Here is a 26,723-nt window from a genome sequence, read left to right as displayed (position 1 = left end):
TCCTATGTAGACCTTAGGGTCACTTTCACAAGTCCTACATTCAATTTGTGACTGGCTATTAAGGTGTGAATGGTGACGGGATATGTGCTTACTTTGAGAGAGCATGCTTGTAGGCCCACTTCCAAGAACCGAGCACAAAGATCTAACTCTTAACACATTGGTTAGACCAACTATGATGTAAGGGGCCTCCTTCTAGGGTTCGTGTTTGGGAAAGGAGAATTAGAGGAGGATTGAGAGGGTGTAGGTGAACAAGGTTATAATAACCTTCAAAAACATGCAAATACGTACCAACCGAGTTTTAAAAGTTTTCATAACCAAGAGGAGATATTGTACACCTTTACAAATGTACACACACACACAAAGACATATATTGTACACACAAACACACACCAAGAGGAGATATTGTACACCTTTACAAATGTACACACGCACACAAAAAGACATTGTACACACACACACACACACACACACACACATACATACATACATACATACATGTACATACACACACACACACACACACACACATGCACATGCATACAACAATATGTACAATATCTATGTATGTAACACAAAAGCAAAACTATACAAAATTATCAAAAAAAGTTCATCCGTGGGTAAGAAACCTCACGTTCGTACAACTTAAGTGAGGTGTCTAATACCCACTTGCACTTGAACAAAGCACACAAAAGCTCAAAAAACCAATCCTAATCCTCAATTCACTAATCGAGCCAAACTTATTTACAAGGATGCACTTTAGCAACTCTGTAAACTCCACGTGGGAACTCAAACCTAACAAAATAAGTACTCAGAGAGTCAATAAAACTCCCTCCCAATCAAATCCTAAGACCTTTATATACATGGATGCCTAGAACATGGCCATTAGAGATACATTGGCCAAGTTACTCAAAGTTGTTCTTGCACACTAAAACTTCTTCCCCTGCAATGTTAGAAAGATTTGATGGGAATTTTGGAAAGCAATGTCACTAGTGGTTTATATATTGACAGCAATACTAACCAATAAAATGTTGGCATATAATGTGACACACTGACATCCACCTCTAAGCCCCTACTTAAGGGTTTCAAACAGGTTGCTCTACGAGACTACAATTTTAGTAACTGTGGTGATTGAAGGCAGGATACCTCGTGCTTGGTGCTTCGTGTTTTTTTAATGGTAGCAGGAGCCTTTCAAAGGATTCCAAACCCATAACAAAGATTAAAACTTTTTCTCTGCAAGTCGGCTCAGAAGAGTTTCTCGAAACCTTACACAGGTTGAAACAACCAATGCATTCATGTATTGCTAGCTTCTCACTCAAATTGTGAAGCTCTAAATCAGGACTTAAACCATATCCTTTTACATTTCATTATGTTCATTCTATAATTACCCGAATGATTTCCATAATGCTGAATACTCTTAGGTTTGATGGGTCTCTAATTGGGCATGATAGATACACGTAGCCTCTCCACGGTCACAATCTTCAACGCCATATTTGTGGGGCAAATCACCAGGCCTATCAAAGTTTTCATCTCAGATAAGCACCCCAACTACTTGGGCATTGCAAAGAGAAATGACTTGAGTATTTGTGTTGTCCTGAATCGTTGAAAACCGGAGCCAAATGACACACAAGGTCACATGAGCTAGTAAAATAGTCTGTAGTCCTTTTACTTGCTAAGGAAATCTAAAGCTCCCCCAGTCTTACCTCCTTTACCTTAAAAAACTTCATTCAGATAACTGTCCTACTGAAATATTTCAAGGTTTGCCTTTGCCGTAAAGGAAAATCCCTTATAATTCCATGTCAAAGTTAAGTGGCAAGCATTTGGCTGCTGGGCTCTAGCTTATGAAAAAAATGAGTAAACAATTTGCATTTGGTACAGGTTATAGGCTCAAGGAACCAGTTCATATTGCATCCACCCTGGGAATAACCAAGACAGCATAAGGCTGCCTCTGCTCAGGGATGCAGAACCCAACACCTGAAGTTACTTTTAATTAAGTTATTGCACAATGCCCCATCACGACACAAAAACTACAAAAAAATGAAAGCTTTCCTTTACATGTTTTGCTGGCCTGGCAGAAGCTGCTCCATTGTGGGAATCCCTGTGGGTATCCTTTGGGATGGATGCATTTGCCCTCCATTAACATTGACCAATAGCTGAGCGAGCCACCGTCTGGTCGCCACATCCTCCTGTTACCATAGACAATTTTCTTACAATCCCAAAATTTCACAATACATAATGACCTCATCACTTGAAAAACATTCTTCAGCAGATTGACAAGTACCCTTAGACAATTGCTGAAAGTATTGTCGCGTAGTAGCTCTGGAAGACAGTTTTTCAAGGCTTCACAGGCCCTGCATAAGTGGGGGAGAGTCCAAGTCAAAGCTAAAACTTGAGAAAACTTTCTTTCAAGAGGAAATGAGCAGGTCTTTGCATCTTATACGAAATATGCAACATGTGAGCGCCACAAACCTAGGATTGTCTGATAGACGAAGGTAGCAGCGGATGATGTGTTTCAACAGCCGAACAGATGGCTGCTCTGCAAGCATGGAAACCATACTGCCTAGAACGGCACCCACTGCAAAGAATCTCTCTGCTGTTGCACAAATATAAGCAAGCCCAACATCATCCAGAAGGATCTTCTGTACAATAAAGGTTGCTACCTGCCAAAGATTGGTCCCATAACTCTTTTAGCTGACATTGAAAAAGGGTAAACTTAAAAGCTGAAGCAGAAGACTGGTTGAAGGCACTCACTGTCTTTGAAAGCTCACTCCCCATTTCCATAGTACGAAGACAAAGAGGAATAATCTCAGTGGATAGAAGAAAATTTATCACATCAGTGTCATCAACCTGCAAGCATGTTATATACATTACTTCTGACTTCTTGGTATAGGCATCCGCATCAGAAGTCCCTCCACATAGGTAACATATACCAACTCTGTCCTATCTTCTTGGGTAAGACCTCAAAGGGAGGATATGCTCCACAAAAGCCCCATGGATCCTACCTACAATTTATTATGCTCTCCCAAATTGCTACTTACATTCATGCATATTATATACATGAATATGGTAGTATCACCTTCACAAGAGCCCCAATAACTCCAAGACTGGTGAGTCGTAGGTACTCAAAAGGCCTTGTTTTGCTGACCGTATTTAGAAAAGGATAGAGATATAACGGTATATGAGCTGTCACAATAAACAATTACCTAAATGATCAAGAGAAAGAAAATACAGCCAAAAACCTTTTCACAAAGCTGTTCCCTCCATTGAGTTTTCATAACATCATTTTCACAACCTGGCTAGCCATGAATGATTATTCAGATGAAAAATATCAAAGAAAACATTGCATTAGAAATTTCCAGCATCAAATTTGCTACTTCCAAAGCGGCCAGGAGAGTAATCTACATTTTAGTTAATAAAAAATTAGACATGAAAAGATAAGAACAAAAAACACTCCACTGGCACTCATATAGTGTTCTTTTCAGCTCATAGTGATTGAATGAGCAGTACGTTGTTTATTCACAGGGAGTACTCAACATCCTCAGTATCTTCACCAACAGCTTTCCACTGAACCTTGCAGCCCAAATGTTATTTCCAAGGTCTGCTCTTATAGGGATACAAAGAATGCTACCTTTTTAATTGTACACACACACACTTTTTTTGCGAAACTACTGCTTCATTAAGGAATGTATGGAAATTCATGGTTGTCCCAAGGTAGGACAGCTACTTCTTCAATATCAGAAATAGTGGGAAAACACCAACTGTTGAAAGGAACGATCTCCGAGGTCAAAAGAATCTCAGAGTGAAAGGTAAAGAGACCTCCTGAAAAAAACGAAGCACATGATCTCCTCATAGCAGAAAATCAGCTGATTTTGTGCATGGTAAATCGTCCACAAAGCCCAATATCTAGTCCAGGAAAGGAAAACTATGTAATCTGGCAAACGCGAAGAAAGGCGCCCAAACATCCAAAACAATTTCCCGAAGTTGTTGTCAGGAAATCACACTCTCAAGTGCCTTGACAGTCTGTCCAAGAGAGCACGAGAAGAGGCATCCCCATAACAAATGAATCACTATCTCTTGGCGATGAGAACACCTCTTGCAAGAGGCAGGTGCAATGTTTCTCTTAGCTAAGATGGTGCCAACTGGGAGTGCACCCACAACACGTCTCCACAAGAAAAGTCATTGTTTGAGAGGTAATTTGGTCTTCAAAGAGGTCTTCCACCAGCGAAGAGGTTTGTTTACATGCCACAACTGATTTGCATGTGTTTATATCCAAGGTGGAGGGAGCAAAAGTTTATAAGTTCTAACTAATGGAAAGAAAAAGTAAAGTAACCTGGAAGCTGCCTATCAAATTTCCATCTCTCAATCTTTCCTCCTCAAGTGGAGGCACCTGCTGAAAATCTTGCAATATTGAAATTACTTCATGCCATACATTCTTGTGATGCATACCCAGATTGCATATTCAACAGCCTGTGGAAAGGTAAATATATTGCCTTGATCATCAACATCATCAACTAAGCGTACGCCAAAGTTGGAGAGGAAGTATACTTTTCTGGATTGTAGTGCAGCCAATGATTGCTGAAAAGCCTTGCTCCAATGAATACTTTCTTTTTGCAAAGAATTGCCTCTATCTGGAGGCCTGCCCGACCAAGAAAGATGACAAAGAAGCATTTGCTAGTTGTGAATAAGTTGTTAGCACATTCATCCCCAGTTTCTGCCCATTTCTGGTGTCCTTTTGGTCCCTTTTGCATGGCCCTTGATTGTGGGCTGGCCACCCTTATTTTACATATTTTTCTGGGATTTTTCCCATCTTGTATGGTTTTTTTCCCAGTCGGCCAGCTACTGATGTCCAGTCGGCCAGCATATGTAGTTCCAGTCGGCCAGCTCTCCCCACCTATAAATAGGTGGGCTGGCCTCTCACTTTTGTATCTTGTCTTGTACATCTTTTGCTCCCTCACTTATGAGACTACTTGTGTCTCTTGCTTGGGACTGTTTTGCTTCAGTATATTCAGCATAGTTGCTCCATATCTCTCTCTCTCTCTTGCACTCTCTATTCAGCACACTCTAGTGCCCTTTTGCTTCCGCTCTATGCACTCTTTCATGGTATATCATCGCTTCCGGTTCAGCGATTCCATCTGCTGCTCCAGATTTAGCCCTATTTCCAGCCCCTTAACCTCTGCGTTTTTCTCAGATTTGCAGCCTTCTACTTGCTGCGTTTTCTGGACAGCTTCTGCTGGTTGGTTCTCCTTCAGTTTGGCTTCACCGCTTGCAGCCAAAAGGTAACTTTTTCATCAGCATTTCACTTCTACTTGGAGTTTGGATCTAGGCGGCCTGTTTTTTCAAGACAGCAGCCCCTCTTTGGCTGTGTTTTCCTCTCCGGTGGACATTCCCTTGTGCAGAGGGGGATTGTGGTGGTTCAGCTTTGGTGGCACCCTTGGTACCTATGGAGGACACTTCTTCTTCTGAGATTGTGCGTTTTTTCTTGAGGAGAGCCCAAGCGACAGTCCTAGTTGATGCCTTTCCCTCTTGGACCCTCTTACAGCATATTCCCATGCCGTGTGGCTGCCTTTTCGCTCTATATCAAATCTGCATTTTTGCTTTCCTCTTCTGGTGGCCTCAAGGTTGGAGGTACAGTTGACAGAAGCTTCTGCGTTTTTTGCTACAGGAGGATTTTCCGGTGCTGTCCAACCTCTTAGGGCTGCGTTTTGGTGGGAGGAAGGGACCTACATCAGCGTTTTCTGATTTGGACAGTTTTTTTTATCTTATGAGGTTTGGTCCTATTGGTTGGATCAATGATGATAGCTTCAGATTTGGCTCCCGTACCACTTTCTTGTTATTTCCTAATTGAGGCAGACAAGTTGGATGGTGGCAACTTTCAGTCATGGAAGTTGCAAGTTACTTCTATTCTCAGGGAGTATGGTTTGATGGAGTTTCTCTCGTACAAGAATCGGTGCTTGCCGGACCTTGCCTCTGCGGAGGATGTGTGTCGGTGGAGGAAGACTGACGGACAGATCTATGCCTTTCTCCTCCTGAATTGTCAGGATTCGGTTCTTCGACACTTTATCTATTCTCTTGATGATGTGTCTACTTTCTATGTGTGGCAGTTGCTTTGTGACCTGTATGGTGATGCCAGTGATCGGTAGATGGTTTCTGCTTCTAGGTGGATTTGTCTCCTATTGCTTCGCCTCCGACTCTTTCTTCGACAACCAGTGACCAGGATGTGTTGCTGGTCCCTCTGCCTTCTATGGAGGAGCCTCCTTCTACGCTATGTGATGCTCTTGAGGAGGCTACTACTACTTCGGTTACCACTACTGTGAATGTTCCTATTTCCCTTACTCTGTGTGAGGATTCTGGATTGTGGTCAGGTGAGTCCCTGACCGTGCCTGGGGCATAGTGGTACTTCCAGGGCTTGAAGGATTGGGATTTGGATTTGGTTGGACTTGTGGAGTCCCGATATCAATTTTCAGAGAGGGCAGTTCAGTTCTTACATCTAGCGATGCTGACCTTCGAGAAGGATGCTATTGTACAGCATTTGGCTACTCTTGGTACAGAGTTGGAGCAAATGGACTCTATTTCTTTTGAGGGTATTATCTTCTTGGAGCTACAGGCTTCTAGGGATTTCTGTGGCATTATGTTTACATTTGGGTTTGGCATCGATATTTGGAGCAGCACGACGCAACCTACATGGTTGTTTTCTTCTAGAGGAGCAGTGTACCTGGCAGCTTGTTTTGTTGCTTTTGTAGCTCAGTTGTTGTGGAGATTGCTTGTGGAGCTTTCCTGGTACCTGTTGTTGATGCATTCTTTTGTCTTTGATAGAGGACGACCTCTTCGGCTTCTCGAAGTATGTTCAGCATCTGGTGCTGAGAGGGGGTGTTAGCACATTCATCCCCAGTTTTTGCCCATTTCTGGTGTTCTTTTGGTCCCTTTTGCATGGCCCTTGATTGTGGGCTGGCCACCCTTATTTTACATATTTTTCTGGGATTTTTCCCATCTTGCATGGTTTTTTTCCAAGTCAGCCAGCTACTGATGTCCAGTCGGGCAGCATATGTAGTTCCAATCGGCCAGCTCTCCCCACCTATAAATAGGTGGGCTGGCCTCACTTTTGTATCTTGTCTTGTACATCTTTAGCTCCCTCACTTATGAGACTACTTGTGTCTCTTGCTTGGGACTGTTTTGCTTCAGTATATTCAGCATAGTTGCTCATATCTCCCTCTCTCTTGCACTCTCTATTTTGCACACTCTAGTGCCCTTTTGCTTCCGCTCTATGCACTCTTTCACGGTATATCATCGCTCCCGGTTCAACGATTCCATCTGCTGCCCCCGATTTAGCCCTATTTCCAGCCCCTTAACCTCTGCGTTTTTCTCAGATTTGCAGCCTTTTACTTGCTGCGTTTTCTGGACAGCTTCTGTTGGTTGGTTCTCCTTCGGTTTGGCTTCATCGCTTACAGCCAGAAGGTAACTTTTTCATCAGCGTTTCACTTCTACTTGGAGTTTGGATCTAGGCAGCTTGTTTTTTCAGGACAGCAGCCCCTCTTTGGCTGTGTTTTCCTCTCCGGTGGACATTTCCTTGTGCAGAAGGGGATTGTGGTGGTTCAGCTTTGGTGGCACCCTTGGTACCTGTGGAGGACACTTCTTCTGAGATTGTGCGGTTTTTCTTGACGAGAGCCCAAGCGACAGTCCTAGTTGATACCTTTCCCTCTTGCACCCTCTTACAGCATATTCCCAAGCCCTCTGTGGCTGCCTTTTCTCTCTGTATCAAATCTGCATTTTTGCTTCTGATAAAATGAAGTACAATAGCCACATAAAGAAGTGACCTAAAAGGTGTGTTCACATGGTCCGGCCATAAAGTGTGCCAGGTGGACCAAATCACTTATAAACTATTATAAGTGGAACTAAGCTAAAACTGGGGAAAAAAACCTCCACTAACTGAAGTAAAAAGTGCCCCAGTAACCTACTGATGATCACTAGCACTCCTCTGGGTGCATACACAGCATAAAACCCAACAAACCCCCCTGGAGTGATATGTGATCACTGTACATCATCCACCAAAAGGAAACAAATTCAAAGCAGTGTGGAATGCTTCGAATTTCGGACGTGGTAATGCCTTGGTGAAGATGTCTGCCACATTCTGATCTGTAGGACAGTAGATCAGACTGATATCACCTGCCTGGAGTCTCTCCCAAACAAAATGATAGTGAATCTCAATGTGTTTCGTGCGAGCATGAAACAAAGGATTCCTGGCCACGGCAATGGCACTCTAACTATCTTATTAGATAGGTGTAGGCTCCTCCACTGAAATATCCATATCAGTCATGAGACGACGCAACCACACTCACTCAATGGTAGTAGTGTAAGCTGCTCTGTACTCTGCCTCACAAGACGAAGTGGCCACTGTGGTCTGTTTCTTGCTTAGCCAACAAATACATGAAGAGCCAAGAAAGAAACAATTTCCACTAGTGGAATGTCTGGTATCAAAATCATCAGCCCAATCTGAATCGCTGTAAGCATATAACTGCATGTCACCCCCCTCAGGATAAAGCAATCCAAGAGACAAGGTACCCTGCAAATATCGAAATACACGCTTCACACCTTGCCAATGTGACAATCGCGGGCTGTGCATGAATCTGCTCAACTGAGATACGGCATACTGAATATCTTCAACTGAGATACGGCATACTGAATATCTGCGTGTAGTACACAAGTAAATAAGGCACCCAACAGCCTGAGCATATGTAGTGGCATCAAATAAAATACTGTCATCTTGTAGTGACAGTTTCATCCCAAGCTCCATAGCAGTGCTAATAGGCTTGCAATCCTGAAATTTAAACTTCTCCAGAAGTTTAGCACCGAGATTGCAACAACCCAATGCCTCTGTTATCCTGCACAAACTGTATGCCCAAATAGTAGTGTACGAGCCCCAAATCAGACATGTCAAATGTCTGTTGCAGTATCTCTTTAAAAGCTGCAATTTTGTCATCATTTGATCCCATGAGCAAAAGATCATCTACATAAAGACTGATGACTAGCAGATCTTTCTTTTCTTTCTTTACATACAAAGTGGCTTCTGATGGGACTGTTCACAAAGCCTTGAGTGAGCAGGAAAGCATCTATTTTTGCATACCAAGCTCGTGGAGCTTGCTTCAAACCATACAAGGCCTTTTTCAGCCAGCATACTTTTCCTTCATGACCATGTTCTGCAAAACCTATGGGCTGATATACATAAACTTCCTCCTCGAGGTCCCCATGTAGGAAAGCAGTCTTGATGTCCAACTGGTGAACAACCCAACCACGATGTGCAGCCAATGCAATGACACACCTAAGTGTCGACATACGGGATGTAGGAGCAAATGTCTCCTCATAATCAATGCCCTTCTTCTGTGCATAGCCCTTTGCAACTAGACGGGCTTTGTACCTGCCAATGGATCCATCTGCATGTCTTTTCAACTTATAGACCCACTTAGTACCAATAGCTTTCTTGCCTTTGGGCAGATCAACCAAATCCCATGTTTGATTCTTTTTAATAGAATCAAGTTCATCCTGCATGGCTTTGTTCCAATGCACATTGTCTCGTGCATCCACAAATGAATCAGGCTCATCATCATCCTGTAAACTGGCTGCCATAACCATATTTAAATCCATGATGTGTGCATGCTCACTGGTTCGTGTCTCCCTACGAGTACGACCAGCAAGAGGACCTTCTAGATGGCTGTCCTGTAATGTCCTCAAATACCATCTAGGTATGTGTTTGACCTGTGGTGCCTGCTGTCCCATATTTGGCTCAACTTCTGGCTCAATTTGCTGCTGAATTTCTGCACCACCTTCATGATTTGCTGTCTGTCATGTACCCTCATGGGTTGGATCACCAACTGTGGAATGAAACTCCATAGGTAGTAGACCTTCAAACACATCATTTTCAGCCTGATTTACATCATAACCAGCCATGGATATTTCTGATTTTTCATCAAAAATCACATCTCGACTAGCGAATATCTTCTTGGATAGTGGGTCATATAACCGGTAGCCCTTGTTCTCACGGCTATACCCAACAAAAATGCATTTTGTGGCTTTATCATCCAACTTCCTCCTCAACTCTTTGGGTATGTGTGCATATGCAAGGCATCGATTCAAAATATGACAAGCACACATTACAGCTTCCACCCAAAAGATATGTGGTAGCTGCTTTGCCTTTAACATACATCTGGCCATCTCCATGAGTGACCGATTCTTCCTTTCTGCAACCCCATTCTGCTGTGGAGTATAAGGAGTAGTATACTGATGTTTGATACCTCTACTCTCAAGAAAGGAATTCAACATATGTGACACATATTCCCCCCCTCGGTCAGAACGGAGAGTCTTAACCTTGCCTCCTGACTCTGTTTCAGCAAGTGCTACAAAGGCCAAAAATGCATCATATACCTGTGATTTCTATGTCAACGGATAGACCCAGCATATACAAGAGAAGTCATCAATAAATGTAGCAAAATAGAAGCAACCTCCTAATGACTTCGTCTGCATGGGACCACAAAGATCACTGTGTATAAGCTGCAACTTTGCAGTTGCTCGTAGAGCCTGATCACGTGGGAAGGAAAACCAATGCATTTTTCCCAAAATACATCCTTCACATATGTGATCTGGAGGCTTCTCCATAAGAGGTAGGTCTGTCAACATGTTATGTCGCTGCATAAGCATAAGACTACCAAAATTTACATGCCCCATGCGAGCATGCCATAACTCCGCATCAACCATAGCTGGAGTAAGAGTGAATGCATTATAAGCAGACTGATCCACTGGCTGAAATGCATCCAACTGATAAAGTCCATGACATAATGTACCAGTAAGCATCAAGGTCACAGCATTAGCTTTGTCTCTGACCATGCATTTGTCATCATTAAAGTGGACTTGCATACCACACTGTACTAAAGAAGAAATGGACAACAAATTCTTCTTTATCCCTGGTACATATAAGGCATCTGTAAGGCGAAGAATAGAGCCATCAATGGCTGTGAGCTGAATCTCCCCAATGCCACGAACTGGATATGAAGCATTATTGGCACACTGAACAGTTTTGCCAACAGGGGTAGGGCCTACATGACAAAACAAATCCCTGCGAGATGTAATATGCTTTGAAGCACCACTATCAAAATACCAAGTACATGCATGCTCTGTCACACTGAGTGCCTGTGAAGACCAAGAGGCATCATAGCTGCATGTGTAGAAACAGTAATCCCTGTCCTCAACAAAAGAAGCAGTCTCCGGAGGAGCTTTAGAGGCATCATTTACAGACATCCCAGATTCCTTTGCCTTCTCTTTGGCAATCCTCTTCCTACACTCTGTGATGTAGTGACCTGGCTTCTTACAGTAATGGCATTTGCCCTTCTTCTTGGGCTGTCCATCACCTTTCTTGGTATCCTGAGATGAACCACCATCACCTGAATTCTGATTTGAACTCTTTGGCTGAGATTTGCCTTTCCCTTTTTGACCTGTAGTAAATGCTTGTTCAGCACTTGTGTTCATATTCATGTTCTTCCTAATTTGCTCTTCTTGTAGCAAGAGAGCAACAAGTTCCTGATACTTAAGGGGTTCAACAGCATTCCTCATGCTGAGGTTCAAAGAGGTATGAAAAGCCAAGTAAGATCTTGGCAAAGAGTTCAAGATGGTGGACACAAGCTGTGTCTCAGGAATAATCTCATCCACATTGATGAGTTGCTCTCTCAAATCCTACAACTTGTTCAAGTGGCTAGACATATCATCTCCTTCATGCATTTTCTGATTTTCCAGCTCTCTTTTCAAAAACGAGATCCGAGCCTCATTACGAGCAGCATATATCTGCTCCAAAGTCACCCATGCATTCCGTGAAGAGCCAGCTGAACGAATATGATAGACCTCTGTACTGACAATGCAATAAGTGACAAGGCTTGTGCATCTCTGGCATCCCATGTCTTCTGAGCATTTCTTCTTTGAACAGGCAATGGCTGACCTGGTGCCTGTACCTGTTGTCCTCGTCCACGAGCACCCCCTTGGGGAGGAGTCTCTGGAGCCAATGGACCTGGACGTGGTTCATCACCACTAACAAAATCCCAAAGACCTTTTGCCACGAGCGCATTTCTCAGCATAAAACTCCACAAGGAGTAGTTCATGCCGTCCAACTTGTCTTCCTTAGACAAATATGTGAATACATCACTCTGCTGTTGATTTGCCATTATGCCAATGCACAATGTTGTACCTGTGATATGCAGCGGAAGTCTTTGTATTGGGAGATCTTGTCACACAAATGCTCACACCGTCTTCTGATTTCGTGAGTTTAGCAATCCATTTCAATACTTCAAACTTTAAAGAGATGAGAGAGAGATGAGAACTGTACACCAGATTGGGTCCCAAATTACCCACTAAAGGGCCCCCTATCCCGATAACGAGATAGTATTTGCTTTATTTCTATAGAGAGAATGACTGTGGACTGTAGATAAGCCAAACGCAAGATCTCGGAGGATCGGAGAGTGGCCGATCTGTACACTGCTGTAGAAACACCTCGATGACTTGATCTCGAGCCTATGCACTCTTCCCAAGGGCATGAGGAAGGGCTGCACACCTGAGGCGGAGAGAAGAAGAAGGTGGACTGTTCTACACTATGTTAGAATGCTGAAATCTGCTGTAAACTGCTGATTCAGGGCTGGAAACTGCTGTGGACAGAAACGCTGACCTGTAAAGGAGCTGATGGACTGAAACGCAGGTGTTGTACTGCTGTAGACTGTCAACGCATGGCTGGGCTGATGCTGGACAGAAAAACGCAGGCTGTTTTGTAGATTTGGGGACTGTAGTGGACTGAATCTGCAGGCGGCCAGGTACTATGCAGGAAAACGCAGACTTGTATGCTGAATTAGAGATTGTAGTGGACTGAATCAAGGCTGATTTGATGCTGATAGCAGGCGCCTAGGGCTGACTGAAGCAAGGGGTTCTCAAGGGGCTAGAGAAGCAAGCTTATGAGCTCCAAGGGCTAGATTAGTCTAGGGCTGAAGGCAATGATACTCCTAGGGCTGAGGAGGAGAGCTCTTAGCACATTGAAGACTAAATGAGAAACTAAGCTCTATGCAAGCCTATTTATACTAACTAAAGGTTGGTCATTTAATAAAGTTTATATTTATAAATGCCCAATAATGCAAATAATGCTAAATAAATACTATTAAATATGGGAAAAATACCAGATAAATCCTAGTAAATTCCCTAAGGCTTCTGGGATGTTCTAAATGATGCACAGGCATATGAATGCATATTATGCAGGATGCAGAGTGCTTTCTGATGCAAACCCTAAGGCTTCTACTGACTCTACATGCATGAATGATTCTCTCCAAGTGGGTTAAGGGACTTGACTGACTGACTGACCCACTAAGGCTGAGGAATGACCTACGTAGCTCGTGCCTGACTTATCCTGGACTGAGGATGTACAATGGGGTCACGGCGTACGACAAATATCATCCTATTGGGTACTAAAACTGTACAACTGCTGCACTTCTGATGATGAGCCATCTTGTCACCATGCACTCTGCACTGAGTGCAGAGTGCATGTGACATTCCCTCCTGATTAGCTTGGCGGCAGGTTCATGGCTTCCAAGTAGTCCGCCAATAACTGGGGGTACTCCTGGAAGAACTCCTCGTCGAGCCATACGGCTTCGTGGTGGGTGCCTCGATCTCGGAATTTCGTATAGAACTGACGAATCCGTCGACCGGAACCATGCTTCCATCGATGAAGAAGGATCTGCTCAGGCTCAATAACTTCTGCCTCGTCTACCACGTCTGGCTGCTGTTCATCTGAAACATCAAACACTTCAAACATGGAAAACATCATGCATTGTCCAATTGGCAGGCAACTTTAACTTCATGGAGACATCACTTAACTTCTTAATTATTGGAAAAGGCCCAAAACTATGGAATGAAAGCTTGGGACAATGTTTGCCCACTTGTTTCAATCTCTGCTTCATGATACGCAAATAGACCCAATCCCCTTCCTTGAAGTGGACATCTCGTCTAGACTTATTTGCATGTCTGCTATATGCTTCCTGAGCTTTGGTCAAGCGGTCCTTGACTGACTCAATGATCTCGGAAAATGCTTCCGTGGTTTTATTAGCCTCTAAAGATGGAGACACCATTCTCATCAAAAGAGAAGAAAAACGGCGACCAAAGGCTGCTTCATGTGGAGTCCGTTCGACACTGGATGAATGAGTGTCGTTTAAGATAGCTTGGACCAATGGAAGATAGTGCTCCCATTTGGACTGTTGGTCATGACAGTATGACTTGAGGACATCAAAGGCCAACTGGTTATAAATTTCTGTCTGGCTATCTGTCTGGGGATGGAATGCACTAGACAACTGCAACTTAGTTCCAAAGTTTTCAAATAATGCCCTCCAGAAATGCGAGGTAAACTTGGAATCTCTGTCTGATGTTATGGTGCTAGGCAAACCACAAATTGGATACCAATGCTTGAGAAGAAACAGACGTGCTACATCCTCGGCTATGGCCGTATGCTTGCATGGTAAGAATTTACTAAAGCGATCCACAATGGTAAAACACTGAGTGTTACGGGATCCAGTGGATACTGGTAGAGGCCCTACCAAGTCCATAGATATGTCGATGAAAGGTCCGTCGGGGATAGGCAAAGGTTGAAGTAAACCTGCCTTCTTTGTATGGGGAACCTTGACTTTTTGACAAATCTTACATGCTTGTACATGTGCATAGACATCACACCTCATCTTTGGCCAATAAAAGGACCGTTCTAATTTCTCGAGGGTACTGTTGATACCCCTATGTCCTCCAACTAAGGAGTCATGGGCATTGTGGAGAAGAGCGGAACGCTTTTCCCGAGTAACACAGAGACGGTTCTTGTAGAACAACCAACCGTTCTGTACTGAATAGTGGCCAGGCTCAGAAGTGAGGGCCAAACTATACTGAGTACCAAACTCAGGGGAGTCGACATATTGGTCTTTCATACTATCCAAGTCCTTCCCCGTGATTTCGAGAATGGTAGCTTCTTGGACTGCCTGGATGCTGGACTTTCGACTGTGAGCATCTGCTACGGGGTTATGCTTACCAGGGATGTATTCAATCATTCCTCCAACCTGGTGGAAGAGCTGACCCTACCTAGTGTGCTGAGCACTCCACTGGGCACTTGGCATCGTCGGGAGCCACTTAAGTGCTTGGTGGTCTGTGGTGACTGTGAAAATGTGTCCATAAGGAACATGTTTCAAATGTTTGAGAACTAACTGCTGTTTTAGCTTGCCCTTGAAAGTCTTGGAAAGACAAGAGGGAAACTTGCTAGGAGGTTCTGCTAACTGAGGGACTGAAGATGATGAGACAGCGGTCATTGATGAGATAGAAGCTGTCTGAGCATAAATTAATGCTCCTTCTGCTCCCTTGCACATAGCTCGCCGAGCCTGGAGATGAGAAATCATAGGAACGCCAAGAATGCTCCTATCCCCCCGAATCATGATAGGCTCAGGAAAACCTTTAGAGATAATAAAGGTGTCCTGCTCCCAATTAGGAATAGATTCATACTGACGAAACCACTGGATTCCTAAGATCATGTCACATCCCACAAGAGGAGAGACAATGAAATCTCGCTGGAATGAGGCCTTTTGAACTTGAAAAGAAAACTGTTGTGCCTACTGAGAGATGTGGGTGCGGAGACCAGGTGTAAACCCGTCTACCTCCAAATGCAAGGGCACTAAGGTACAGCCCATGTTGGTAGCCAACAGGGGAGAGATGGCGTCCTCAGAACTGCCCATGTCAAAAAGAATTATGAACTGTTGGCCCTAGGCAGAGCCATAAGCTCGGATGAGGCTTTTCTGTGTGGTTGTTGCCTCACCCTCCTGCTTAGCATCAAGTACCACGGATGGCATGGAATGCATAGAAGGTAAGATCTGAACCGCATTGGTGGTAGTAGGCAGGTCTGGAGGAGCGGGGGATACTGCGGCAACTGTGGCAGAAGGCTCTTTGGAGGCTTGCTCCGCTTGTCTTTTTGGACAATCCTTCTTACCATGCCCAATGGTATGACAGAAAAAACATCTGTTTTCTGACTGATACGGTCTTTGCTCCTCTGGAGGAAGATAGCCTCCAGTAATGCCTGCTTTAGCCTTTTCATCAGGGGTTTTCATAGGTTCTTTATCCTTCTTACCCCCTGAACTGGAGCTATTACTGCTGTCCTTCTTAGCATCTTTAGAAGATGCGTTACCTTTCCTTGTCTGTGCAGCTGATTGCTACTGCTGGGGTTTGGTACTGGACTGAGATGCCTGCTTGGGCTTGCCCCCGTTAAGCTTCATTTCTTCATTCTGAGCGAGAGTCAGAGCCCGGTCATATGTACTTGGTTCAAAGTTACGAACTGTGAACTGAATGTTAGAGTCCAATCCACGAATGAATTGCTCCATCTTGGCCTGCTCAGATAACCCTAACTGTTGTGCTAAAGTAATAACCTTACCGGAAAACTGAAGCACTGGGGATCCGTTCTGTCTGAGTCCATAGAACTCGTCTTTCAGATCGGTCATGTACTGGGGCGGGAGAAATCTGGTCTTCAGGTCATGGACAAACAAAGGCTGTGACACCTGTGGCTTGGTCTGTATGAATACTAGACCAATGCTGCCACCAAGTGACTGCCTCACCAGTGAGATGGGGAGCCGCTAAGTGGACTTTGTCTTGAGGGTCTGTGATCCTAGCTAATGGAAAATGAGCATTAAACTGATGAATAAATTGATTAACTGATGAATGATCACACTTACCATCATACTTACTGAAGTTTGGTTGACTGCGAATGATGGTGGTTGATGCTGCTGCAGACTGCTGACTCGTGACACCTATGACTAGGGAGACTGAGAGCTGCTAATACCTCAAGTGTATGGCCTCCTTTTCCCGTTGGTGTTCGAGTAACATACGTTCTTGATCAAGCTCACGTTGGTGTTCCCGAGCGGCGAGTTCAGCCTGACGCCGGTCTTCGTCGATCCTGCGTTGGGCTTCCTCATAGTCCCGTAGTAAACAGGCCTGACGGGCGGTGAAACAAACACTTGCACATAAAACACTTCAACGCCATTGAGGACCTAGAAAAAGAAAACAAACAGGGGGAGCTAGAGTGCTCCTACAAACAGTACACAGACACCGATTGGTCCCAAAACACAGTGGCGCCCCTTGCGATATTTCTTTAATTGAATATAAGAGCTTTGATTACAATATAAGGCTGGGAACTCAGCCGTCACAGTAGAACTCCTGAAGCCTGCAAAGAACCTGCATCATGGCTTCAAATCCACACGGCATCCACAAACAAGTCCAGCCATTGTTCATATCAAAAGACTCTCTCACGTTGAGTCTGCATACAGAAGCTTTCTCCCATGATCAGGACTGCCACAACCATCCATAGCCTCTCACACTATGAACAGCATCACGCCCTGACACATCCAGTGCTTCTGCATCACAACACAGACTCCCAAACTGTCTCTCAAAAGAGAACTCGCATCACAGCACAGCATACCATACAGTCGACACACCTGTACCAACCCTCTCTACCTTCCAAGGGTATTATCCATCTCTGTCATGGATTCCCTGTCCCCTGTCCAATCAGTAGCGAGGCTGTACCAAACATGTGTCCATTCTTGTACCTTATGCCTGCATGTGACCTATCTCCTGGAGAAACCCAAAAACATGTTTCCTCGAGAAACCTACGACCTGTTTCCATATGAAACCCTTAGGCCTGTTTCCCTTTGAAACTTATGTCCTGTTTCCATACAGAACCATTCATGGCACCATTCAAGAACCATTCATGGCACCATTCAAGAACAGTGCCAACAACGGCATACATCTAGTTACCTGTTCCCTCATGAAACATCTGGCAACATAGAGATGTCCATAGCTGTAGGTCCCTCTGTTCCTTTCCAGCAGGAAGAAAACAATCTGCCCCATGCCAAGAAACATAACCAAGTGACCTGTACTTGCAGCCAATAACCCAAGTACATAGCTGAATTTGCAGCCAAACAAAAACAGCCCATAAACAGTCCTCAAACTGATCTCAAAACAATCCCGAACCCAAAGCAAAGAGAAGCTGAAAGTTCCATCAGTTGAACGCCATCGACATGATGTCTATGTTCATGAAAAATCAGCCCCTGCTTTCTGCAAAAACAAGGCGTCCTCCAAAAAGCACACACCTGGCTTCCTGTGTGTTTAGAGAAACCAACCTGTAAACTGCAGCCTAACACTTGTGCAAAAGAGCATGAGTTTCAGCCCTCTGCGCCTGCAGTCCAGCCCACCTTCTGTTCTGCAACCCAACAGTCACCAGATAAATAGGGCACGTGTGCTACCAATCCAGCCCATCTCCTGTACTGCAATCGTACAGCTGTACCTACAGTCGTACAGCTGTACCTGCAGTCGTACAGCTGCCTACGCTACCTGAATTCTGCAACTGCAGCCGCCTGACCTGTGCCGCCTGTACCTGCAACAGCCTGTACCTGCAGCAGCCGTACAGTGTACCTGCAGCAGTCGTACAGATCTGCACTGGCTCTTCTATGCGCAGCCAAAAACCAGCAGCCCCATGCAGTCAACTTCGCCTCTCTTCCACGCATGAGAGCTTGCACACTTCCCAAAAAGCTAGAGAGAGGGAGAAGAGAGTCGTGGGCCTCCAAAAGTGGAGTAGTCTCTAAAAATTGCTTAGTGGCCTCCTAAGGTTTTAAAACCTTTTATAACTTTAATTTTTGCCCACCAAAGGTTATAAAACCTTTTTAAATTAAAGTCTCTTTGCCCCCTTCACACTTGGGGTTGTCCACACATGGGCTCTTTTTAATTCAAATCTGATGCCATTCACACTATTCACCACGTCCCCGTGCACACCTGCATACTATCCAGAGAAAAACACAAGGTCGTGACACCCGTCTTTCTTCTTTTTCTCTTTTCCTTCGGGCCTTGTCCTCTCTCCTTAGTTGTTCCATCTGAAAGAAGAGGGAGATGTAGTCGGGTGCTGCTGGAGGTGTAGAAGGACGTGCTGCTACTGCCTCCAAGAGTTGGAGACACTCCATGAGCAGCTGGTTCTGAGCTCTAAGAAGAGCTATGGGGTCTGCTGTAGGCGGAAGAACGAGGTCTCCTTCGGGGGAGACGTCTTCCGGCTGATCAGTACTCTCTCCTGGAGACATGATGCTGAAGTAGGTGGTCGTGCCGGAATGCAATCTAACCATCCAAGGATGCCCCCACGCTAGGATACGGTGTGTGTGGACAATCTGAATCTGATACCAATGTGATATGCAGCGGAAGTCTTTGTATTGGGAGATCCTATCACACAAATACTCACACCGTCTTCTGTATCCTGAGTTTCATGAGTTTAGCAATCCATTTCAATACTTCAAACATTAAAGAGATGAGAGAGAGATGAAAACTGTACACTAGATTGGGTCCCGAATTACCCACTGAAGGGCCCCCTATCCCGATAACGAGATAGTATTTGCTTTATTTCTTTAGAGAGAATGACTGTGGACTGTAGATAAGCCAAACGCAAGATCTCGGAGGATCGGAGAGTGGCTGATCTGTACACTGCTGTAGAAACACCTCGATGACTTGATCTCGAGCCTCTGCACTCTTCCCAAGGGCATGAGGAAGGGCTGCACACCTGAGGCTGAGAGAAGGAGAAGGTGGACTGTTCTACACCATGTTAGAATGCTGAAAACACTTATGAATGCTGTGTTACCTTCACCAGATGACTGCTGCATGTATGGATGATGCACAGAAGGCTGGATGCTGCTGTAAACTGCTGATTCAGGGCTGGAAACTGCTGTGGACAGAAACGCTGACCTGTAAGGGAGCTGATGGACTGAAACGCAGGTGTTGTACTGCTGTAGACTGTCAACGCATGGCTGGGCTGATGCTGGACAGAAAAACGCAGGCTGTTTTGCAGATTTGGGGACTGTAGTGGACTGAATCTGCAGGCGGCCAGGTACTATGCAGGAAAACACAGACTTGTATGCTGAATTAGAGACTGTAGTGGACTGAATCAAGGCTGATTTGATGCTGATAGCAGGCGCCTAGGGCTGACTGAAGCAAGGGGTTCTCAAGGGGCTGGAGAAGCAAGCTTATGAGCTCCAAGGGCTAGATTAGTCTAGGGCTGAAGGCAATGATACTCCTAGGGCTGAGGAGGAGAGCTCTTAGCACATTGAAGACTGAATGAGAAACTAAGCTCTATGCAAGCCTATTTATACTCACTAAAGGTTGGTCATTTAATAAAGTTTATATTTATAAATGCCCAATAATGCAAATAATGCTAAATAAATACTATTAAATATGGGAAAAATACCAGATAAATCCTAGTAAATTCCCTAAGGCTTCTGGGATGTTCTAAATGATGCACAGGCATATGAATGCATATTATGCAGGATGCAGAGTGCTTTCTGATGCAAACCCTAAGGCTTCTACTGACTCTACATGCATGAATGATTCTTTCCAAGTGGGTTAAGGGACTTGACTGATTGACTGACCGACCCACTAAGGCTGAGGAATGACCTACGTAGCTCATGCCTGACTTATCTTGGACTGAGGATGTACAATGGGGTCACGGCGTACGACAAATATCATCCTATTGGGTACTAAAACTATCATCCTATTGGGTACTAAAACTGTACAACTGCTGCACTTCTGATGATGAGCCATCTTGTCACCATGCACTGAGTGCAGAGTGTATGTGACAGTACCTGTGTATCAAAAAACCCAATAGCAACAACCCTAAAAGCAACTGTACTCCACTGAATACAGCTAACCCAAATATGCCTGCACGCTCAATCCTCTGAATGTGCAACACAATGCACCGCTGACTGAGTAGAGCAGCAAAAATGGCTTACACAGTGCCAAAATGCCCAAAAATGCCCAAAGTTACTGCACCCAAAACCTTGCAAAAAAACCTGTAGAGATTTCTTTGCAAGAAAATCTGCCTCTATCTGCCACAGAAAATTTTCACAGAGAAAATGCCCAAATTTCAAAACTTGTAAAGCTTACCACAAATGTGACTTTTGCAGGTACAAGTCAATTGTTTACTGTACGGAAGGGTAGACAAGTACAGGTCGACTGCAGGCTATTCGAAACAACTGCACGGAAACAAGTCGACTGTACGGCGACTGTACGGAACAGGTACACGCAGCAGATACGGTACGGAAACAGCTGTCAACAAGTCAGTTGTAGGTATGCGTAGCAGGTACTGGACTGCTGTACGGAGCAGGTGCAGTTGACTGTACGGCTACAGTACAGAGCAGGTACGAAACTGTAGGTACTGTGCGAACCTGCTCTGCTGAACGGAACTGTTGCTGGCGTCTGACTGTACGAGCAGCTGCAAAGTTCTGAACAGAACTGGTCGCCTGCAGGTGCTGTACGGAGCTGCAGGTTCTAGGCGTGCTGACGGCGAATGGTTCAAACAGCTAACAGCTGGGCGATGAACTGTACGGGCAGTTGCACGTGCTGCTGGTCGCCTGCAGGTTTTGTACGGAACTGCAGGTTCTAGGCGACTATGTACGGACAATAGCAAGGTACTGATGGCTGGGTGAACCTGGGAGCTCTGATACCAAATGAAGGAGCTCAGCTGTTAGGGTTAGGGTTTGGAGGGTACTTCAACAAGAAACGTGAGTGACAGAGAGAGGAACACGACTTCTCTTGTATTGAGTAGTGATAAAATGAAGTACAATAGCCACATAAAGAAGTGACCTAAAAGGTGTGTTCACATGGTCCGGCCATAAAGTGTGCCAAGTGGACCAAATCACTTATAAACTATTATAAGTGGAACTAAGCTAAAACTGGGGGAAAAAACCTCCACTAACTGAAGTAAAAAGTGCCCCAGTAACCTACTGATGATCACTAGCACTCCTCTGGGTGCATACACAGCATAAAACCCAACAACGGGGACGGGACAAGGGACGGCCATAAGTAGGGAACGGGGACGGGGGAGGGAATGGCACTCAAAAAATACTTTTTTTTTAAAATTTACTCTACACTTATTCTACTTTGGAAGTACATCAAAATGAGCACAAATTTACACTAAAATGGTAAGCTTTTGAGTCATATTAATAATTAAGTAGATACAAAATGAGTCATGACTCGAGAGTCGAGAGTCAGGACTAAGCCTTACGGAGGCAGAATACATGGACGGACTCAAATGAGTCAATGACAAAAAAGTGCTGAAGACTAGAGGCTAGAGGCTAGAGCTAAGTAGTAAGGCCCATGAATCATGATCCATGAATGATCATCCACATGAAATGCTCGCCTCATGGTCATGGGTAGCTTGTGCCAAAGAAGCATCAAGCTCATCCTCAGTCTCATCCTCACTAGCATGCTGCTCCTGCACCTCATCCTCTTGTTGCTCTTCTTGTTGACTCATCTCCCACTCGGTGAAGGAATCTGCCTTCTTGGTCACGCTCTTGCAAAGCATTCGCAAGTTCGCGCTGACGAAGACAAGGTCATTGGCACGCTCTACCCCGAGTCGGTTCCCCTTCCTAGAGGCAATGTGGCTGTAGGTACTCCAAAGTTGCTCCAAGCAAGAGGAGCTGACGGCCTGGCTAAGTATGCGGATGGCAAGCTGCTGCAGCTCCGGTCCATCTGAACCAAAGTCCTCCCACCATAGAGCAGCACCAACTTTGGAGCGGTCACCCTGTGCATCATGACAGCCATAGGAGCCATGAAATGACCTGTACATCGAAAGCTGGTCCCTGATCTTGCGCCTAACCGATGCATCAGGCACAAGACGATCCAAGATGATCCTCTATCCAGCGGTCACCTCCCGGTCGCTCTCCTGCTTGTTGCCTTGGAATTCTGGGTCCACCACATAAGCTGCAACGCTAAGCTTGTCAAGAAGTTCCCGTCTGTTCTCGGGCATGACATTCGTGCAAAACCTCACCTCATGCCGACTCTCATGCAAGAGGTGGGCTCGCACTTTGTCGGCGCCACCCGTTCGCCGGTACGGGCAAAGCTTGCATACCCATGGCCGAGAACCGCCTCCATGAACGGATGTGGTGTAGTTAACCTCCTCCCACCATGTCCATCCCGTTGTTCTTCTACGAGAAGCCCCAGCACGTGAGGAGAATGCCATGGTTGAAGATGGCTTGACTCTTGAGCCTTGAGGAATGAGAGAGAGAGAGAGAGAGAGAGAGAGAGAGAGAGAGAGAGAGACTTGAGGAATGAGAGAGAGAGAGAGAGAGAGAGAGGGAGAGAGTCTAGATTCTAGAATCTAGATAGTAGGGCGGCGGCCCGCGGGCCTTGTGTGAGAGCCTAGAGGCTTGGAACTTGGAAGAGAGAAGAAGCTTGAGCCTTGAGAGAGGTGTGTGCTTGTAGCCTTGTAGAGGCTTGTTCTTATATAGATAGGCAAGAGAGAGAGAGAGGGCCAAGCCTCAAAGGCTCAAGGCTCAAGGCCCAAGGCCCAAGGCCAAGCCAACAGCCATAAACGGCTAGAAACGGGAAGCGCAACGACCAAAAACGGCGAACGCAACGGCAAAAAACGGCGAGCAACGGCTCTCTACCGTCCCCTCACAGTGCCGTCCCCAACCAGCATCCCCGTCCCTGCGCCGTCCCCGTCGCCGTCCCCTGTGAGAAACATGCGGTCGGGGACGTCCGTCCGTCCCCGTCGCTGGTCCGTCCCGAATCGCCGTCCCCGCGTTCCAAGCTACCGTCCCCTCCGTCCCCTGTGACTATGTTCTAGGTGCTATGCAGCCAGTGATCTTATGGATACTTCTTTTGGAGATGTTCCTGCAGGCGAAGGATAGTGGGCTAGTTTTGCTCACTACATCTGAGGAGTTTGTTTCTCCTGTTGCCTTGCCTTAAGTTTCTGTGCATACTTCTCCTTGCCAGGATGATATCTCTGGTAATGTTTTTGAGGAAGATAGTGGGCTATCTTTGCTCACAGCTTCTGAGGGGGATTTGTCTCCTATTGCTTCGCTCCGACTCTTTCTTCGACAACCAGTGACCAGGATGTGTTGCTGGTCCCTCTGCCTGCTATGGAGGAGCCTGCTTCTACGCTATGTGATGCTCTTGAGGACGGTACTACTACTTCAGTTACCACTACTGTGAATGTTCCTATTTCCCTTACTCTATGTGAGGATTCTGGATTGTGGTCAGGTGAGTCCGTGACCGTGCTTGGGACACAGTGGTACTTCCAGGGCTTGAAGGATTGGGATTTGGAGGTGGGCTGGCCTCTCACTTTTGTATCTTGTCTTGTACATCTTTTGCTCCCTCACTTATGAGACTACTTGTGTCTCTAACTTGGGACTGTTTTGCTTCAGTATATTCAGCATAGTTGCTCCATATCTCTCTCTCTCTTGCACTCTCTATTCAGCACACACTAGTGCCCTTTTGCTTCCGCTCTATGCACTCTCTCATAAGTGTGGTGAAATAGGGGCAGCTCACAACGGCCTTCAAATCTTCCAAATATGACGTCTTGGTGGGAAACTATCCAATCCCCAAAAGCCTTTGTTTTCATTGTTGCAATCAAATGTGCCAACATCTAAGTCCAAGGTTGCTTTTGGTGAAGGAATTTCTTGCAATGACATGGTAGCAAATATTGACAATATTCAGACCTCCATGCATTTTGGGAGTGCATACAAGTTCTTTTTGTGCAATCTGATGGCCTTTCTATCTATTTTTGTCCGCCTTTCTATTGGACATAAAACAGATAGAAAGGCTGTCAGATTGCTCAAAAAGAACTTGCCTCTGTTTTTGTCCGCCTTTCTATTGGACATAAAACTACCAATATCCTTATTTGATCAAGGCACAAGAGGCAGGTGGAACTGAACATAAGCCATGATGATGGATTGGACAATACGCAGCCATACATGCAATGGCCATGTCGATAGTTTCCAATACTCAATCTTGTGATTCAGCTTATCCATAACCCATTGCCTTTCTTGCTTGAGAGACACTTTCCATTCAATAGGATATATCCAAGATGTACTACTATTTGGTCTAGAGGCAATATGAGTCCTGGCCAAAGAATGGAATGCCAATCACATTCTTTAACTTCGACTTAGTGAAATTGACCTCCAATCTAGCAGCTAATCCATATAGCTTCAACGCATCCATGATTGCATTGACATCATGTTGTGTCTTCCTCAATAGGATATATCCAAGATGTCGTACTATTTGGTATGGAGGCAATATGAGTCCTAGCCAAAGAATGGAATGCCAATCACATTCTTTAACTTCGACTTAGTGAAATTGACCTTCAATCTAGTAGCTAATCCATATAGCTTCAATGCATCCATGATTGCATTGATATCATGTTGTGTGTTCCTAGAAAAGAAGAAGGAATCATCTACATACGCTTGACTAACAAATTGACTGGCTCCTGTCATGTCAAGACTCAATACCATGTAGTGAATGGACATCCCTATCTCACGGATCATCCAAGCTTCCATGGAGCAAGGAGTTCATTTCCAACAATACATTGGGTTGTTCCTTCCTCATACAACCAGTATATGATATTCCTCATTTTCAGACCAAAACCCATTTTGTCCATCACTTGAGCTATGAGTTGCCATTGAATTGTGTCAAAACGCCTTTTCAATATCTATTTGCATTATGAGTACATCTTGGTTTATGTATTTAGCATATTCAATAACTATGTAGGCATTTGCAATATTATCCATGATTTGTCACCTAGGCACAAAACCATATTGAGCATGGTGTAGCCCATCATGAAGGACATCTTTCAATCTGTTGACCAGCATTTTAGCAACTAGCTTGTAAATGACAGGCATAAGGGTGATAGGTCTCCAATCTATCAATTTATCACATAGTTGTTTTTTAGGAGCAAACGCACCAACCCTTGGTTGGAAGCACACCAGAGTGCCAACAAATATTAATCATATAAAGCACTTCATTTTTGAGTGAATCCCAATACTCAAGAAAGAACTCTACTTTAAAGCCATCCCAACCATGAGATTTCCATTTCCCTAAACCACACAAGGCATCATGCAACTCTTCCTCTGTGAAAGACAATTCCATTTCCATTACTTTCTGAGGTGTAACAATTTGGTTAACCTGCTGCAAAAGAACGCGATGCGCATGCAGGGTTTGCTGTGATGACTGTGTAGGGGCAGCAAAAAGGGCACTAAAATGGTTCAATATTTTTGCCTCTAGCTGATGTTTATTTTGAGTCCACTGCTCATTGTCCTTTTTGAGCCTATGAATGGACTGACTCTACCTGGCAGATTCTTACAGAAGGCCTTTGAAGAGCAACCTTTATCCTTGAGAGTTTTTTGTCTTGCCCTAACTTGCCATTTTTGAAGTTTCCTAGCATCATTGCATTTCACGCAATTTTGGGCCTCTATAAGATCATCCTCCTCTTGAGCATCCAGTCTCCTATACTGACTATACTCCATCAGTAATTGTATTGTTGATTTTGCATTCAACACATTTTGCCTTTCCATGCCCATATACCGTTTCACATATTTTTGAATAACATTCCAAAGTCTGATTGCAAATTTGCGAATAACATCCCGAAGTCTGATTGCAAATTTGTACCATGCCAGACCTACATCTATCTGCATGTGGAGTTTGACAGACTAAATTTCAGCCTCCACCAAAACTTTGAATTGTTGATGTGTCAAGTAGCTGTTATTGACTATCTTGTGAGGCAAAGGTACATCATGCGTAGTCATGCCAAAATACAAAGTCATCCATGAAGGGAAATGATCCGAAGTTTGCATAGAGAAGTCTATGGACATAGTGCAAGTAAAGGCATCAAAAATGCA

At 44.7% G+C, this 26,723-nt stretch overlaps 1 protein-coding gene across 2 annotated transcripts in view; it reads right to left on the bottom strand.

Moving 5' to 3' along the window:
• Positions 1 to 1,212: 1,212 nt before the first annotated feature.
• Positions 1,213 to 26,723, bottom strand: part of LOC147607540 (uncharacterized) — a 31,530-nt gene continuing 6,019 nt past the window's right edge. For both annotated transcript variants that reach the window (XM_086790317.1, XM_086790318.1), the window contains 5 exons: positions 3,074 to 3,180; positions 2,749 to 2,844; positions 2,467 to 2,657; positions 2,279 to 2,348; positions 1,213 to 2,183 (listed from right to left, as the gene is read on the bottom strand). In XM_086790317.1, coding sequence (XP_086646443.1) covers positions 2,049 to 2,183; positions 2,279 to 2,348; positions 2,467 to 2,657; positions 2,749 to 2,844; positions 3,074 to 3,180 — 599 coding nt within the window. In that variant the 3' untranslated portion in view covers positions 1,213 to 2,048. The remainder of the gene's footprint in view (positions 2,184 to 2,278; positions 2,349 to 2,466; positions 2,658 to 2,748; positions 2,845 to 3,073; positions 3,181 to 26,723) is intronic.

Source organism: Cibotium barometz, chromosome 55 (genome assembly GCF_041138505.1).
Source record: "Cibotium barometz isolate CiBa-2024 chromosome 55, ASM4113850v1, whole genome shotgun sequence".
NCBI lineage: Eukaryota > Viridiplantae > Streptophyta > Polypodiopsida > Cyatheales > Cibotiaceae > Cibotium > Cibotium barometz.
The sequence above is the reverse complement of the archived record's forward strand: the minus strand, read 5'-3'. Positions and strand labels throughout refer to the sequence as shown.